This window comes from Xenopus laevis, chromosome 2L (assembly GCF_017654675.1).
Source record: "Xenopus laevis strain J_2021 chromosome 2L, Xenopus_laevis_v10.1, whole genome shotgun sequence".
Taxonomy (NCBI): Eukaryota; Metazoa; Chordata; class Amphibia; order Anura; family Pipidae; genus Xenopus; species Xenopus laevis.
In genome coordinates this window covers 110,563,385-110,583,157 of record NC_054373.1, presented here as the reverse complement: position 1 = coordinate 110,583,157, position 19,773 = coordinate 110,563,385, and the positions used below count along the sequence as shown (strand labels likewise).

Genomic DNA, 19,773 nt, shown 5'->3' with positions numbered 1-19,773 from the left:
CATTTTTCAGGGTGATAGGCTGCAAAATAGTGTAAATTATTTTGGGGGTAACTGGCTTCCCCCCTACATTTCCTAACATATGGCACATCAACTATACACTGGGCTCATGTGTAGGGCAATATAACAACTCTATTTTATTTTATTAAGGTTTCCCAGGCTTGTGTAGTGTAATGTATTTGCTGCAACATATACGTCCATTGAACTTTAACTTTCCGCCGTATGCACATTAGGCAACGCTAGCACAGCTTTGCTTGGCGCAGTAACGCTAGTGCAACTTTGCCAGTGTTTGGCGCCCTGAACGCAACTTCGGATTTTAGTGAATCTACACCTGGCGAAGTGTTTCGCTGTGAGCAAAGCCGTCGATGGCGAATTTTCAGAGGTTAGTGAATTTGCCCCTATGGGAGATGGTCTTCCCTTAATTCAATGCTTTCTGGATAACAGGTTTCTGAATAATGGATCTCTTACATGTACTAACAATGCATGCTGATGTTCTAAAAAATAGCTGTTATAGTAAGTTTCTATGCATAAATCCAAAACAACACCCCTTTTAAGGGCCACTATACATTGGGTGGCTTATTTATGAAAAATCATTTTTCAGAACACACAATTAAAAAAAACCAGAACATTACATTATTTATTAAACATCAGCATATAAAAACCCAAATGGATAAAACTGTGAAAAAAAACCCACAAAAGCTCAAAAGTTTTTGAAAAACTCGAATTTAATTAATACTTTACTTTTGGTCTAAGACATTTCCCATTGACTTCTATGTGACCTTGCAAGCTTTCAGATGGAAAAGTTTTACATTAGAGGTTTTCATTTTTATCTTCCTTAATAAATATCAAATTTGTGTTTTTTAAAACCATTATTCAAAAATCATGATATTTACCACAAAAAAAATTGAATCACAGGAAAATAAATACAAATGTAAATAAGCAAGTAGATTTTCATGCATAATATTTGTACAAGGACTGACACATACTATGAGCAACTGTAGGCAGTTCCTCCTGCTGCAGCTATGCGCGTTTCCAACTGGTCATACAGTGACATCAGTTTCTACACCCATTGTCAATAGGCGATGCTGACTGCCAGCTACATACAAGCGATTACACTGCAGGAGGGTCTTTGGACAATAAAAAGAAAGTTTTGGATAAGCAGCAAGTGACACATTCAGGCTTGAACAAAGCTAGATCTTCCAGCAGTAATACCTTTATAGAATTTTGGAAAAAGGAAGCATAAACAAGACTAAGTATCCACATACAGTGGAAAATAGAAAGTAAGAGTGAAAAGCAAGAGATAAAGTGGTCTTGTAAGTATAATAGCCATTACAATACAGAGGGCCAGTACCATAGTACATAAATGTTGCCAAGATTATATTAGTATTCTGCTATTGTATTGAACTACTGCAGCATCAAGTATTATACAATCAGTATTACTAAGACATTCCTCTAACGTGCATTGTAAACAATGTGAGGTCTAAATTCTAGACAAAACAATCTTTTCAGATAAGCAAATACATTTCAAATGCAGAACAGCAATTTATAGAATCCCATTTCTGAAACACTGCGCCTGTGACTTATTTAAATATTCTCTTCTTGACAGCACCATCAGTGATTCATCCCTTGTTTGTAGCAACTAGGAACAATTATTTCTTGATGTAAGCTTAGAGAAAATGTTCCCTCCCCCACCAAAAAACATACAAATTAAAGATGTCCTGGATAGAAACTGACATCCTGGCATTAATCCTTCTGGCAACATTTGATCCATTGTCAATTTCAGAAAGAGATAACTAACAATATTATACAGTACATTTCTGTTTGCTGAGAAACAGAATGTGTTATACAATGATTTGTTATTGTTGAAAACGAGTTACATTTTTAATTCTTGGAGTTATGGCAAAATCACATATATATATTTATAAAGCTGTTGTATCTTGGGGGATACAACTTAAAGGGATCTAAGCTCAAAAATGAATTGGGGCTAAGGAGTGTTTTCCTGAGAATTTTTAAAATTTACATTCATTTTCTACTTTTAGCTGTTTCTGACATATTTACATAAAAAGGTTAAATGAATACAGAAAGTGCAGAAGGAGTGCATAGATTTGTAAGGGGCACTAACACTCTGACCTTGATGCTCCCTAACACTGTAACCTTCAAAGGGAGCTGTACATTTCAAAAGTGCTTGTAGGACCAGTATATTTAGTTTATATCATTGTATTTTTTAAGTTTAGATCCCCTTTAAAGGTGTAGTTCAGCCATTGTTCAATTGTTAGGTATAACAAAATCAGTGACAACATATATATAGTGAAACTCACAAGAAAAAAAAAATCTTTAGAAATTCGGGTAGAAATTCGGGTAGCCATTTCATCTAGTACACACAGTTTAATTATGTTTTAAAAAACAGATATAATGCAATTTGCTCTCTTTTGCTCTATTTGTAAAGGACACTGTTGTCTTAATTTTTATAGCAATATTATCTTGCTGCTCTGTCTCTATTTTATGAATTCTACTCCTTATTACAGTAAACATCAGGGCCTTTTAGACATTGACCCATTGACCTTGTCCTAAAATTATCATGCAAACGAAATTATATCATTGATTTTACATTAGATGCAGGCTTGAAATGATGAATAATTAACAAGCTTCCTACTCTGCTGTTGTATTCTAGTGTTCACAGTATTGCAATTTAGCTCTGTATCTTTTTCTAAAATGTTATTCCTTTAAAATATCTTCCCTGTTTTAAAAAGAAAACTAAATACATTTATGTGAATGTAGAAAAGTTTGTAATCTGGAAACCCATTACCAAGAGCCTGTTATCCAGCTACAGCAACACCATGGGGTCCTATTTAAGCACACAATTCTTATTTTTGAATGCTTTGACTTTTTTTGTAATAATAAAAACAGTAGTTAGTGGCTTAACTAGCATACATCCATGTTGGTGGCCAAGCAATAGCTTTTTGTAATGTTTAAATGTGTTTTAGTATCCTTATAGGAATAGTTCAGCCTGAAAATAAAAACTGTGTAAATAGATAGGCTGTGCAAAATAAAAATGTTTCTAATATAGTTAGTTTTTTAGCTCTCTAACTCTGAGCTAGTCAGTGACTTGAAGGGGGGCCACATGGTACATATCTGTTCAGTGAGTTTGCAATTGACCTTCAGCATTCAGCTCAGATTCAAAAGCAACAGATATGACCCATGTGTCCCCCTTCTAGTCTCTGATTGGTTACTGCCTGGTAACCAGGGTAACCAGTCAGTGGAAACCAAGAGAGTTGAAAAGCAGGAAGTTGGGCTATGTTCTGTTATGTTAGACATCCAGTCACTCCAGTCTTTATATATTAAATTTTTGGCTAACTAACTATATTAGGAACATTTTTTATTTTGCACATACTATCTATTTACCCAGTTTTTACTTTTACACTGAACAATTCCTTTAAGGCTTGGTGCTTCAAATTTCAGATTTGTTATCTGGAAAATACTAAATATTAGTTGAGTATATTTAACTAGATAAAAATATATTTCTCCACTCTCATTACAAAAGATGGCCAGGTCCCAAACATTGATTACATACCAATAATTGTGACTCTACTGGCCATTAGTGATGGGTGAATCTATCCTGCCAAAAGATTTGCAAATTTGTTGAACACATGGAAGTAAGTAGGCGTTTTGCAACAAATTTTTCAATTCACAATACATTGCAGTCTATGGGTGTTTTTTGCAGCAAAACTGCTGAAAAAATTCACTCATCACTTCTAGCCATCTTTGAAGGCCATCTTTTGTAATGAGAGTGGATAAATATATTTTTATCTAGTTAAATATACTCAACTAATAATTAGTTTTAAATATAATACCTGTGTGTATTTCTTTGTTGCATATGAGTACTTCCATTCATGACAAGTATCCTATAGTGATGGGCAAATTTATTCGCCAGGCGTGAATTTGCTGCGAATTTGCAAGGTTCACCGCCGGCAAATAAATTTCCAAATTTGCAGTGTAAATTCACCGGTGTCAAAAAACATTGCCAGCGTTGACGGAATAGACGCCGCTGTCAATTCAGACCCCGGTGACGATTACCGGACGCCGTTGATTATTGACAACTTTGACGCCGCGAATTGTAGCTGGAGCCAAAATCAAAGTTTCGCAAATTTTCCGCCCGTTTCGCGAATTTTGTGGGATATTTGCGAAATTCGTGGCGAATCGAAACGGGACAAATTCGCCTATCACTAGTATCCTACAATATGGGATATTCCTGCACAAAGATACAAACCTTTGGGTATGTTGCTGGAAACACATCAGTTCTAAATCCAAGAATGTTAAATGAGTTGGCTTGGACTCATTGCAGCTTTCCTTCTGATGAACAATTGACGTTTAAAATATTTTGCTTCATACACACTTAGGAACAAGAATTGACTATTACATTTACGTTATTTAAATCACTGACATTAAAAGAATTTTATAAAACATATTATTAAACCTGATATCTTGGATTTTCCATGCTTTGGAATATTTGATTAAATCTATTTAACGTATTTTATCATATTATAGAATTAATAGAAGTCGTAACATTTGACTCCTGCTAATAGTTTCTAATGGATCATTTGTACAGTTGCAATAAATTCATCATTTTGCAGTTTATTCCTTGAAAGATTAGAAATACAATGAAAGTTTAATATCTTATGAGGAATGTTTGATCAGTCCCATTTGCCAAGCCAATATCTGCTCAACTAAACTGTTGTCATATGAGAGGCTTTTTTTGTTGCCACTTTATACTTAGGAGCATTTTTGTCACTGTTAGGGTATGACCTATTGTTCAATTTACAAAAAGTTTTTTTGACTTTAAAGGGGACCCATCACCTAAAAAAAATAATTCCAAATCCTATTTTATCATGTTAGTCAAAATGCATTTTATTTACACTGTAAAAATTATTTGAATCTTGTTTCCTTTCGTCTGGGAATTAATAATTCTAGCAAGCAGGCAGGAGCCATTTTGTGGACATTAAGGCAAGCCTTGCATCATCTCAGAATCTTGTTTGTGCACCAGAATGGGGGACCTGATGTCCATCCCCATGCCCTGGCTACACAATTAAATGGTAAAGAGAATGGGGGAATATGTGGAGAGCAGTGACATCTAGGAAGTGCTGAATGGAAAGTGAAAGTAATTGTCTGCCCGCCTCTATGCCTAAGGCATAGAGGCTGGGCAGCCAATATTTGATTGACAGCTGAGATTTTGAAATCACAGAACAAAAAAATGTTAAAGGAAAAATATCAGTGTGTGTGGGGGGGTGCCATATGTTAGACACCCCCTAATAAATATAATTACTTACCTGAGTCCCAGGGCCAGTGTTTTTTTTTTTCCCCAGGGGCTATTGTAGGAGCATCATGTCACAATTTTCTTCCAATTTTTGGATCTCGTGCAGTAGCAGCACACGTGTACACAAAGACATCCTAGAGGGTTTTCTGGATAATGGATCTTTCCGTAATTTGGATCTTCATACCGTAAGTCTACTAGAAAATCATGTAAACATTAAATAAACTCAATAGGCTGGTTTTGCTTATTATATCTTAGTTGGGATCAAGTACAAGGTACTGTTTTATTATTACAGGGAAAAAGGAAATAATTTTTAAAAATACAGATTATTTGTATAAAATGGAGTCCATGGGGAGGTGGCCTTTCCATAATTTGGAGCTTTCTGGATAATGGATTTCTGGATAACAGATCCCATACCTGTATGAATTTTGATATCACATAAAATGGTACCATATGAATAAAATGCTATCTATTATGAAAAGAAACAACGTGTTGCTATAGCAACAATCATGTTTTAAGACTCTTTGTGAAAAGAACAATTATTTTGCTTCAATAATTTTTTATGCATTCTTTAAAAATGCAAAAATTGGCATACATTTAGAGAAATCAGCTTTGCTTCTATTCTGTGAACTTATTCATTTTTATGTTATTTCCTGGTATCAAATAATATTGTAGTAGTCTCAAAAAATCTGGCCTCAACAGCCATAGATTGCTTAGTTTGAGCTGTGTAAGCTATACTTGTCTGCTTGAGTGTCTGCCAATTACAGATCTGAGGTGATTAAACATATAGGGGCACATTTACTTAGGGTCAAATATTGAGGGTTAATTAACCCTCGATATTCAACTGTCGAAGTTAAATCCTTCGACTTCGGATATCAAAGTCAAAGGATTTACTGCAATTCGTTCGATCGAACGATTTTCCTTCGACCAAAATTTGTTTGAAAGTTTTTTTAAAGAGACAGTACTTCGACTATCGAATGGTGGAATAGTTTGAATGGTTCGATTCATAGTCGAAGTTGTAGTCGAAGGTCGAAGTAGCCAATTCGATGGTCGAAGTAGCCAAAAAAATCATTCGAAGTGCGAAGTAAATGTGGCCCATAGACAAACTACCCCCATTTGCTTTGTATTTATTGAATATAAACTATACAATTATGTAACCAGTATATGTTTAGATGCATTGTTTGAGTTTACCAATGTATACGCTGGGCCCGGGTGCACACCCCCAGACCTTCAGCAAGGGGAGCAGATACCAGGAAACTTCACAAGAGGCTGGCACAAGCCTGGACCCACAAAATAGTGAAGCCGTGGAGTCAGATTGTAAAAGGGTTAAAAAGGCTTACATTTTATTTTCCATAATTGAGAACCACGGGCTGACACGTTTCGTGTCTACCAGGGACAATAAAATGTAAGCCTTTTTAACCCTTTTATAATCTGACTCCACGACTTCACTATATATCAAAATATTCCAGCCATTCTGTTTAATTGCATAATACAATAATGTTTAATGGTAGACCACCAATGAATAAAAGCTTTCCCTACGGTACGTGGTAATGTGTGGCTTATAAATTTAGCAGCAGGTATGTTCACCAACAGCTGTTGAATGATCTGAAAAAGGTTTGATGAGCAGAAGGCAATAGTATGAGCATTATGCAGAGGAAGAGGTGATTTACTGCGTATCTAAAGCTTTCCTTCTTTCTGTATGCTGCTTCACTGCTTGCACACAGCCTGTTCCTGCTACCTCCCCCTCCTTCTTTCTCTTTCACTGGCTGGGATCAGCAGTCTTCAATGAAGAAATCTGAGCAAATATGCTTACAGGAGCTATGGGGAGACAATCAAAGCAACATAAAATAGCATTTATAAAATTGAGTGTGCAGTAGGGTGATAGAAGAATAGCTGCCCTTGTACTGCATCTTTAAAATCCATTTTGGCTGGAAAAATAAATAAGAGCGATGTTTCTTATCAGTGATTCATTCCTAAACTGCAGAACTGAGATGATATTGTGCTGCATTCTGATGTAGAAAGCCCATATTTAGTTAAACCGGCGATAACATCAGGTTCCTCCGTGAATGAAGAAACAAAGCAAGCGGAACTGCATGCATGGACGTGTTTGGGTTTGGAAAGATAGCTAAGCTATCCAGGTAAGTTTTGCACTTACAGTCTATGAATGAATGGGGAGCATGTGTGTCCAGTGTCACTGTACCTCTTTAAAACCAGGGGGGAGGGGTGAATAAGGTATGTAATCTGCAGTGAAAATATTGGCAAAGGATCCTGCTAGACAGCACTGTTCACTGTTGGTCTGTGTTTTATAACGGCATGTCTGAACTATTACAATCATCTGAGGATACTGCTATACAATCTACAGATTTCTTGATGTGCAGAATACTCATAATGTTGCCTTAGATCAAATAATGGAAGTGAGCTGCACAGTGCTCCTTTTTAATGAGAAAAGCTGCTCCTTGCTTTAAAAAATAGTGTCAGTGCTCAGAACCCTGTTACAATTATTTAATGGATATGTTTTACCTTTACCACTGGACCACTGGTTGCATAGCTATATGGATTGTAAGATGGGTGCATAGATAAATATTCTGGATATCTGTACACACACACACATATATTGCTTGTAAATATATAAATATATATATATATATATATATATATATATATATATATATATATATATATATTATATATATATATATATATATATATATATATATATATATATATATATATATATATATATATATATATATACTGTATGCTTTTGTAAATATTTTCTGCAATACTTCTTAATGACCATTGTAGAATATTTCTTATGTTTTGGAGTATATATGATGAAGTTAAATATTGGAAGGAACTCCGGTGAACAATCCTTTCTTTGTATTAGAAAATGTTGGCCAGCAACCCATTCTGTTCACTAAAAACCAATGCAGCAGTGATGTTAGTGTTTCACTACACAGATAACTTTGTTGCACCCATCCTGCCGCTTTCAGAGTTGGAACAGAGAAGGGCATTCCTGTTCTGCCCCCCCCAAAAAAGCATTTTTCCTTATTTATTTAACCAATTCACTGCAACAAAGTTGTACAGTATAAGTAAAGTCACCCTCTGGTTAGGTATGTCCTAGTAGAGAGTCACTAGTAGATATGGAGTTGGTATCCAGTAGATCTCATGAGTCTTGCAGTGTCTACAGACACAGAATGTTTCCCATTATTCATATTTATAAAACAATGGATTCAGAAATGGATATATCTAATTTAAAGAAAACGCTCTTTATTTCCTCTGACTATAATACAAAGAAGTAGCATTTATCATGACAGTGTACATTTTCATCTGGACAGTAACCTATAGCAACCAATCAGTGATTTGCCTTTTTGCAGACAGCTGCAGGAAGAACAAAAATAGCAAAAAATGTTATTGGTTGCCATTGGTTCCTGCACTAGAGCCAACATGCCCTTTGTTTGTGAATGAGCTCCAATCTTCTTCTTCCTCAAAAACAAATCCATAAAATCTTAACATTTGTGACTATGCTCTCCATCTATTTAGAATAGTTAAGGGCACTGCATGTGTTTCTGGCATAGTTCTTTGCCAAACTGGTACCATTTTAGCTTTGTAGAAGAGCAGTTACATGCATTGATATGAATCTAATTTGTGTTTTGTTTACTAGTAGAAAATAGATTGTGTATTTAAATATATGAAAGACGATAAGTGCTGTATTATATGATTGCCATGCCAAATCAAAATGTGTTAATTAGAAGAGATTTATTAAAAATATTTAAAAATAAATTGAAAAATAAATTGAAACAATAATCTTTGCTGTTAAGACCCCGTGTGATTTGTCATCAAGAAATCAGCAGCTTTACCAATGTTTTTCTGAAATGTGGAAAACAAAAGTGCTTCAGATGCAGGATTTTCCTGATTTCTATGTCGATAATCCTCCTAAAGGATTTAGCTTTAATCACATCTATGTAGTGGTGCTTCACATGCAATGGTTTGCTTTGTACCATGCTTTAGTTCCCCACAGTGGTTTAGGATCAACATAATTGTGATCAAGAATAGTGTATGGACTGTCATTCATTTTTGTGCCAAATTAACATTTGGTATTTCACAAGAAGCAATGCAAATCTAGGGGGTTTCATGTTTACAGGGAAATTCAGCAACCAAGAGTATGTTTTGGGAATTAATAGAAAATATCCAGTCAGATGTTGTTATTTGTCAAAGAACAGTATTAAAATTATGTTGGCCTAAGTGGCATGACTGGCTAAAATAAGGTTTTGCCAAAGACTCTTTGGGAAAGTAAGCAACCTGCTAGCCTTAGGTCAACAAACATAGTATAAATAAAGTGTTTATAAAGCAGAATGTATATTAGGCTCAAAGTTTGTTCCGGTTATAGTAACCCATAACAACTAATTAATACACAGCAATTACTGGTCTACTGTTTGAAAGCAAACATCTGCCTATTATGAGTTACTAGACCTAGAGCAAACTTAAGGCTTGTCATCATATTTTCCCCTAAATTGCCTAAGTAGTACACCAACATTGTATTGTTGTATCTAACAATAGGCTGATTCAATTTCATTTAACTGTAGTTATGACAGATCAATTGTAGGATTTACAGTAAAATGCAGGCAGAGGACAATGACATAGAGATTAAGGTGTTAAAATAAGTCATCTGGATTCTAGAGGTTTCATCTGAATTTCAAAGGCAGAACTAGTGCTGGAATCCCATAAGCATTTCTGAAAATGCGAGAAAATTATTCATATATTCATAATATAGTAAATGACAAGGAAAGTCATATTCCATGGGGGGTGTCAATTTGTTAGACCCCCCCAGTTAATAAAATGACTAACCTTAGACTCGGTGTTGGTGCTTTTTTTCCACTTTACAATGTACTGGTCTGGGGTATCTTCTACGCGAGTGTCACGCCATCATCTTTCAGTGATTTCCCAGTAGTTAGTTGGGCTGTTGGACTACTTTGGTTCCCATGAATCCTCAACGATGCTCTGGGAATAGTGCATGAACAATATAGTAATATATATATATGACTTTACTCTACTGCACATGCACCAACAGTGAATTGTTGAAAAGAAGAACTGGGAAATTGACCTAACATGGCAGTTATTTTAATTTTGTATATAATGCAGCATGACATTTCCCTTATACTGTATAAGTATTTGCATTGTCTGTAACATTTTGTGGGAAGACATGACACAATATCTAATTAATGTACATTAGTCTGTTGGAACATAAATGTGTGTTTGTTTGTTTTTTTTACTTACAAAGCATAATTTTCTCCTACAATTCCAGCATGATTGTGAGCAAATGAAAAGATATTTCGACCAAGTTGCTCAAAATGCACCAATAAAGATAAAAATTAGCATCTGTTTTGGTAGATTGCACAAATATTGTGGGGCATGCTTTACCAATTCCCCTGGAAGGCAGAAGGTCCAGAATGATGATAAATCCTAAAGATAAAGATTCCTTGTGGCAATGTGTGCACTTAAATGTTTTTTATCAGAGAAGGCTGAATGGGCGCATTGATGCTTGCCAAAAAGTAAATGTATGGAAGCAAGTACCTTTCAGCATATCGTCAATGCACACTCTTTCTTGTCCTTATTACCACATTACACTTGCACTTCTGTTTTTAAATGAGCCTTTCTATTTCTACCTTTCTTATAAAATGTTCAGTATTTGCCCCCATCCCTCAGGTTAGACACATCAAATGGAACCACCCGACAACGCTTATTCTGGTCTTATACCAAAGCCAGACCACTCCCAGAAAAACAAGGCAGGGAAACAATATGCAAAACAGGTAGCATAAACCTGCAACTTCCAAAGAGGGAGGCTATTGAAAACTCCACATATTTCTGGCCAACAAATATATTTCACTGTGTTGTGTTTCCAAACCAGCAGTCCTATGCATGATAAATTAGCCCCCCACCACACCAAATCAGAGTTGCATTCTTAGATTCTTCCAGTGTGGCACCTTTAATTTAATAAGAAGCCGCAAATTAAAGCTATTCCCTAACACTAGTTAAACTGGGCCTATTTGCCTTTTAATAAATTCCATTGTCTTTTGGTGCTACACACAATCTACAGGACTACAAACACACACACACCAGGGAATTGAAGCTGTTTTTCTGCTGAAGGGCTTGTAGTGTTATTTTTAATATATTTGAGTGTCTCTTGATCTCACTATGTAGTCATGGGGGCAACAATTCTATCTGAAAAAGAAGAAAAGGCACATGTTAGATAGCAGATGACCAATAAGCTTCATATAATATAATGGGTTTAGTCCTTATCTATGTAAGGATAAACATGGGCCAAATATTTTTCATGGCTCTCTACAGGACAACAAACTTTCTCATGTCATAACCTTTCTCATATAAAATATCACATCTGTTGCCAAGAAATAGTTCTGTTGGTTCTGGAGCAACAGATCCAAACTTTAAGGGGCATATTTATCAAGGGTCGAAATTGAAAAACTTCGAAATTCGAATTCAAAAAGACCAACCAAAATTAAGTCAAAGTTTTTTTTTTGGTCAAATAGGTCCGTTTTCAATCGAATAGGTTCGTATTCAGCTGAATTCGAATCGGACGAATCAAAGGAATAGTGCATTCGATCGAATTCGATTCAAAGTTTTTCCCAAAAAAAAAAGAATTTTCAGAGTCCACCAATTGACTCTAAATAGGTTTTAGGAGGTCCCCCATAGGCTAAAACAGCAGTTCGGCAGGTTTAAAATGGCGAATGGTTGAAGTTTTAAAGAGACAGTACATGATAAATTTCGATATTCTAATTTATCGGGTTTTTTTCAAATCTGAATCAAATTTGGACTAGTCCCTAGTCAAAATAGCTAGAAATTTGAATTGTTTTCATTCGAAAATTCACCTCAACCTTTGATAAATCTGCCCCCTAATGTAAAAGAAAGAAATTTCACTTTTAATATTACTGTTTTTTTTTAAGAGAAAGATATAGGGTATATATTTTATCATCATTCCTGCCACTGTAAAATGAATGCACTCTTTTACAATAATAGCACAAAAATCACATTTATGATGATAGATATAATTTAAAACTTTTTTTGGTTCAAGCTCCACTTAGAGGTGCAACATTTATTCAGGGCCTGCTTAGCTCACAACAAGGTTTCAGATACATCTTCACTCAATCTCTTCCTAAACTGACCTTTACACTGTGCTTCTAGGTAACACATACATACAGTTAAGTCCATACATATTTGGACAGAGACAACTTTTTTCTAATTTTGGTTCTGTATTTTAAATGAAACACCTACAAATACCCCCCCCCTCAAATCAACTCCAGGGCTTGTATCTGCTTCATTGATAATGACATAACAAAAGAATTGCCCACACCTGCCTATAAAATAGCTTTTGAGTCAATTGTCCAATTACTTTTGAGCCCCTGAAATGAAGTGATTGTGTTAAAAAAGGCTTTAGTTCCTCACACTTTTATGCAAACTTTTTGTTCAACCCACTGAATTAAAGCTGCAAGTCTGCAGTTCAACTGCATCTGAGTTGTTTCATTTAAAATTCATTGTGGTAATGTACAGAACCAAAATTAGAAAAAAAAAGTTGACTCTGTCCAAATATTTATGGACCTAACTGTAAATAGTAACTTAGTTTTTTAAAAAAAGACACTGAGTTCCATCTTCTGTGTCTATTTAAAACCTGCTTAGCAGTTGATTCAGAGGATAGCAAAAAATTCCTTCTCTTAACGTATATGCCACCTGAAAGGACTGCCTGCTTTTCCCTAGAAAAGCAATTTGCACAGTTACAGCTCAAAATGTTCTACAAATTGTAGTTACACTGTTATAAGTAGTAAAAAAGGCAAAATAAGTAGATCCATACAATGCAGTGGTGGGGGAGCCGTTTACTACACCTGCATTGTATGAAACTCCCTTAGTGCATGTGAGATGAGCTCTGTAACTTCCACTATGGGGTGCTGTTTGTCCCAAATACATTCTGTATACAAAACAATCCCTAATACACAGAATTAATATCTCTAATGGTATATACGTAAGTATTTGTGACCATACACAGATACAAAAGTATACAAAATAATTCTTTCTATTAAAGAATGAGAACAAAATCTGGTTAGTGCACAAAAGGATGTCATTATATCACAAACTCCATTCTGTACAGTTTAACAAGCAATCTGTCTCACAAATATATAACCTCCATGTAACAGACTCACTTATGTGCAAAGTTACTTACAGAATGAATTGTGTAAAAAAAAAACTTGGATTTTGTTCTCATTCTTTAAAAGAAATGTATTTTGTATATTTTTTTTCTCTGTGTATGGTCACAAATACTTATATACCATGAGAGACATTAATTCTGTGTATTAAGGATAGTTTTGTATACAGAATGTATTTGGGACAAACAGCACCCCATATTGCACTGGGTTTTTAAACTATTTATGTAGAAACAAGCTACGGGATAACTTTTATAGTCTGTATACTAACACACTCTACTGTCTCTGACTTTATCTAAATTGTCTGCTGCCCTGCAGCTAATATTAAGCTTTGAACTTGATTTAGCCTCAGAATGCTTTCTTTCTTTGCACTTTGAGTAGACTGTACTGGGAAATCATTAAGCCCAATGCTACACCTAGGCAGTTTGGCAACACAAAGGGCATTCACTGATATTCTTTATAGGTTTGTGCCTTTGATAAATTTGGCAGTGGGAGTTATTTGTGTTTATGTATACTTTTCATTATTTGTAATCATGCTGTAGGCTCTGGCTATAATAAAAGCCCTTTAAATATACACCCATTCAGGCCTGCTCTATGTCTACAGTTCTATTTTCTTTTTGCTTTCATTAAATATGTATATTAAAACTAAGTGAACTTATCTAGATTTTCTAGTCTTTTGACCTTGAGCAGATTTTTTCCACCACTACGTATTGCATATTACACTGACATTATACTATACAATTTGGAACTGAGACATTACCTTTATGAGAAAGTACAGAATATAATGAAAGGGATAGCTTTTAAGTCATGTAATAAATACGGCTCAGACTATTTGACCCTAACATACAGTATGTGAAGTACAAATTCCTTATTTGTTTTCTCCTTTAAGATGAAAAGACCAAGAAATGTTTGACTCTTAGGAAATAAATAATAGTTCTGTTTATTTAATTATGGTTTAAAACAATATTTGATACTTGACAAAATAATACAAGTAAGTACTTTCAAGACCAGGAAATTGCATTATTATAACACAATTAATAATTTTCTATTCTTTAATGGAAATTTACTTCCATCTAAATGGCTTATTAGATACTTTCAATACTATCATTTGTGAAATGTTTTCCTGTATCCAAAGCAGCAGCAGCAGCAGCAGAAAAATAAAGGCCTTCTAATTGTTTTAATGCTTCATTTACCAACATGAGTTATAGTCATACATGAGAGTTATAGTCAAAATATAATTAGTATTAACTTATTCAAGGTGCTCTTTTGATAACTTTTGAAATGTAAATACATTTTTTATTTTTAGTAGTTTCTGAGCAGATAGTGACTTTCTAGCAGTGTTAAACTATTAATGACTGGTGTTTGGCTAAACAGCTCTTTTAAATTGAGTGACCCTAAGGTTATATAGTCAGGGCATATTAGAGTCCTGCCCGGGTCCAATTTTGGGAACCCAGACCTGCAACCCACATTTTTACCAGCTTGGACCACTACCTAACCCGCAACTGCCTTCTGTAATCTGACCTGCTGCCAGCTGACTACCATAAAATCAGAAGCGCTCTGCTATATATTGGCACTCTATCAATTCATGTTAATAAAGTGTTGTTTTAAACCAGTGACATCATCAGTCGTGGACAGGGAAAACAAACAAGGGAAAAAATCATGTAAAACTCATGGGCATTGGAGATGCAATTTAATTCAGAAAAATGTATCTTACTTATTATCACGTGAAAACACTTTTGAAGTATGAGGGGAAAAAACTGGAACAGAATTTGGAAATAAATGTTTCAACTTATCCAGTGACACAAAGCTGAAAGCCTTTTAATAGAAAGCTAAAACTGCTACTATCTCAGAAACCACCACCAAGATATATATAAAATATTTTGGGATTTATGTTATTTTTATGTTAGTAATATATGAAATATGGAATATATGACAGTACAATAACCCATAACACCCAGTTAACAGGTATCTTTAAGTAGGCTTTTGCCATCCAAATGAGGGTTGCTGAGACTTCTTAAACAAATACTGTACCATATTGTACATTTGTACAAACATTTATAAAAGAAAGGAAATATGGTGGGTCAATCGTAATGTATATATTTACCTTGTAACAGAAGTTGACACTTGCATCAAAACATCAGGGCACTGTATAGTGAAAACTTTCATCTGCAATTCTGTAGTAATTCAACTACAAAATGTTCCACTGCAGGAGAAACCACTGGCGTTTGCTATCACTCAAGGAATATTATTGCTTATCCCAGTGCTGTCAACTGGTCCAACTGGTGTCCCCCCATATAAAAGTATGCCTGCTGTGACGTTTTACATGTGTAAGCTTTAAAAGGTATCAGTACTGAGATTAACTGATAACTGCATAGTTTACACCTCAAATTCAGACTATAAACTCCTGCATTGTTCACACCTGTAACACCTCTACTGTTCACACTCTAAATCCCTGTACTGTTCACCCTCAGACCCAGACTGAAAGTGCCCACATTGTTCACCTGTTCACAGCTCATACAAACTGCTTTAGGGGCACCAGCATTGTGTTACTGTATGAACTGTTCATTTTAAGTTGGTCCTGATAGGTTTCCCTTGTCTTCTGCTCTTTGTTTTTGTCATACTTTGCCTGCCCTATGCTCCTTGTGTGTGCCATACTCTGCCTGCCCTACTCTGCCTGTGTGTGCCATACTCTGCCTGCCCTACTCTGCCTGTGTGTGCCATTCTCTGCCTGCCCTGCTCTTCCTGTGTGTGCCATACTCTGCTTGTGGGAGGTGAACCTGGTGGAGGTTTGTTAGCATTTGTAAATACTTTTTAGGTGTTTAATCATGTGCTGGAGGGTGCTGTGTTATCCACAGGGGAGGAAGAGGCATATGGATTGAAGGGTATGTCTTAATATGACTTAATAAACTTGTTTCACATATGAGTGATGAGTGATATCCCTGCAGTGAGCACCAACAATTTTGGTTTTTTGGTGTGCTTTGAAACAATACACACCCCAACTTTCAAAATCTTAAAAAAAAAATTAAATTGACTTTAATAGCATGTACATGCGGTAAATCATATCTTGGAAGTACTGGTTCGCTACTTAGTAAACAATGCATATTGTCTACTGATTTAACATTAGGAGGTCAGTATTGGATTTGCATGCAATTAAAATAAAATAGCTTTTGGGAGGAGTGAAGCAACTCAGAATCAATAATGAATAGCTAAATGAATTTATAAAATCAGACACAGACTATTCAGAAGCTTATTTTATAGTTACCAGGCAAATAAAGAGATACAATGGAATATGTCATAGTATCTATAGCAGGTTGAGTTTGGGATGCCCTATACTATTGTTAAGTAGTGTCATTAGGGAAATTAGTACAAAAGGGTCATTATTGTCAACTAACATAAGAAAGCAGAACAAGATCAAAGATATGAACAAGAGATGTTTTTGTACGGTAACAACAACAACATATATGTATTTTTACCGTTTATGGGCACAGACTACAAAACCAGAACTTGCTGGCATGTTTTATTTCCTACTTTGTAAGTAATACTTATTACCGTATTAAGCATACTGTTAGAGGAGTATTCTTATTATTTCGGTAAGCAACCTTTTATATTGAATCAGCATATATATTATACTGTTCAAAGAATGAAAATGGAGTCATCTAAAAAAGCTAATATTATAACCACTAAAATGTAGCATTTCTCTTAGGTTAAAAAATGTTTCACCTTTTTATTTGAACAGTGCACTATCATGTTCAAAAATACACTTGAAATAGATTAGTGATGGAAAATAGCACTTTTTAAATATGTTGAGTCATATGAAAAAGTTTGGGGACCCCTCTTAATTCTTTGGAGTTTTGTTTATCATTGGCTGAGCTTTCAAAGTAGCAACTTCCTTTTAATATATAACATGCCTTATGGAAACAGTAGTATTTCAGCAGTGCCATAAAGTTTATTGGATTAACAGAAAATATACAATATGCGTCATAACAAAATTAGACAGGTGCATACATTTGGGCACCCCAACAGAGATATTACATCAATACTTAGTTGAGCCTGCTTTTGCAAATGTAACAGCCTCTAGACGCCTCCTATAGCCTTTGATGATTGTCTGGATTCTGGATTGCGGTATTTTTAACCATTCACCCATACAAAATCTCTCAGTTCAGTTAAATTTGATGACTGCCTAGCATGGCCAGCCATAGATTTTCCATGATATTCAAGTCAGGGAACTGTGACGACCATTCCAGAATATTGTACTTCTCCCTCTGCATAAATGCCTTTGTAGATTTCCAAGTGTGTTTAGGGTCATTGTCTTGTTGGAATATCCAACCCCTGCATAACTTCAACTTTATGACTGATGCTTGAACATTATCCTAAAGAATTTGTTGATATTATTGGGTTGAATTCATTCGACCCTTGACTTTAACAAGGGCCCCAGTCCCTTAACTAGCCACACAGCCCCACAGCATGATGGAACCTCCATCAAATTTGACAGTAGGTAGCAGGTGTTTTTCTTGGAATGCTGTGTTCTTCTTCCACCATGCAAAGAGCTTTTTTTCATGACCAAATAACAAAATTTATGTCCAAAATGACTGTGGCTTGTCTAAATGAGCTTTTGCATACAACAAGCAACTCTGTTTGTGGCATGAGTGCAGAAAGGGCTTCTTTCTCATCACCCTGCCATACAGATGTTCTTTGTGCAAATAGCACTGAATTGTAGAACGATGTACAGATACACCATCTGCAGCAAGATTTTCTTGCAGGTCTTTGGAGGTGATCTTTGGGTTGTCACAATCCTCCACATATGCCGCTCCTGTATTTTGCTTGGCCTGCCAGCCCTGGATTGTATAGCAACCGTACCTGAGGCCTTCCATTTCCTGATTACAGTCCTTACAGTTGAAACTGACAGTTTAAACCTCTGAGATAGCTTTTTGTAGCCTTCCACATATATATATATATATAGGGAATCTTTAGGGCATGCTCCCAACACCATCCACAGTGTAAGCACAGCAAAGCCCATCTGACTGGCATCCATTTTCCAGGAATTTCTGTCTTATACTGGGCAGCATCTCTCATAAATATCTCTATTATCAGGGTCCCATTATCCACAAGCTCACACAGGGCATACCCAACCATGTTGTGTCTCACCCTGGTAAGGAACCAAATCACAGCTCCATTCTTTTTGAAAATGAAAGCCCCAATAGGTGTGAGCACATGGCTCATGCTATATCAAAACAGTTACACAGCTGCAACACCTTTTAGCAACCTCTGGTATCTGACAGAACACACTGCACAGGGTCAAGGGCTCCTTCCCCCTCCCTCCACTCTATGTCCAATCCGTAGCTGGACCCCTTCGGCGTAATATAAAAGAACAATAGGATTTTGGATAACTGACTTTTACCAGCAGAGTGAGATATAAGCACATGACTGGAAAAAGTAGATAAGGGAAAAAAAATAAAAAGCTCAGAATTTAAAATAAATAACATCAATAATTTTATTCAGGTGCCTTGCTTGCAGACGGGAACACACATTTTTACAATGGCATATACAGTAGTGTTTTAAATAATTTGTTGAAATCTAAGATTATAATTTTTCACGAGATCTATAGATGAGTATTTATTCCAAAGATATTTCTCCCATCTCTACTGCATAGTTAACTCTGTATAGAAATGGAGAGAAGCCAGCAGAGCCCTCTGCTTACCAATGGCCTAAGCTGACCTTTCCAATAGAAAATGTTTCTGCTTCCTGTATGAGTAATACATCTTGTTAACCTCCTAGTTCTTGCTGCCATTCTGATCTAAATGTCATGAATTGTATATTGGAAAAGAATAACTGTATGTGACAAGTTACAGAACTACCCTATTTCTGACTTATTCAAAGAGCCAAACCTTAACAAGCTAATGATAGTACAGTCCATGAATCTGCTGCCTGATTTGCTGCTAGTTATATCTGAATGCAGTATACACATACTACTGGTCAATACCCATTTAAAACATAAAACAATAATTTTTCTTTTCTTTTTCTAATACATATAAAATTGTAAAGAAAACAGTCTTGAAAAGGATGCTATATAGTTAGTGTTGTAACATAAATTAACTATTTAGGTTTGAACAGACATCAGCTTAGGACAGTTCTTAAAATATAAAACATATTTGGTTAAAACCAAAAAATTAAATAGTTTGTGACCATGGCTCAATTGCCATTCATACCTTTGTGACATCCATATAAAAATGCTAGCAGCAGCTGGATGTACACAAGAAG

At 35.5% G+C, this 19,773-nt stretch overlaps 1 protein-coding gene across 2 annotated transcripts in view; it reads left to right on the top strand.

Annotated features, from left to right (window-relative positions):
* Positions 1-7,008: 7,008 nt before the first annotated feature.
* Positions 7,009-19,773, top strand: part of frmpd4.L (FERM and PDZ domain containing 4 L homeolog) — a 206,271-nt gene continuing 193,506 nt past the window's right edge. Inside the window, exon 1 of one of the 2 annotated variants that reach the window (XM_041582352.1) lies at positions 7,009-7,443. In XM_041582352.1, coding sequence (XP_041438286.1) covers positions 7,403-7,443 — 41 coding nt within the window. In that variant the 5' untranslated portion in view covers positions 7,009-7,402. The remainder of the gene's footprint in view (positions 7,444-19,773) is intronic. The other variant, XM_041582350.1, reaches the window with a different exon arrangement.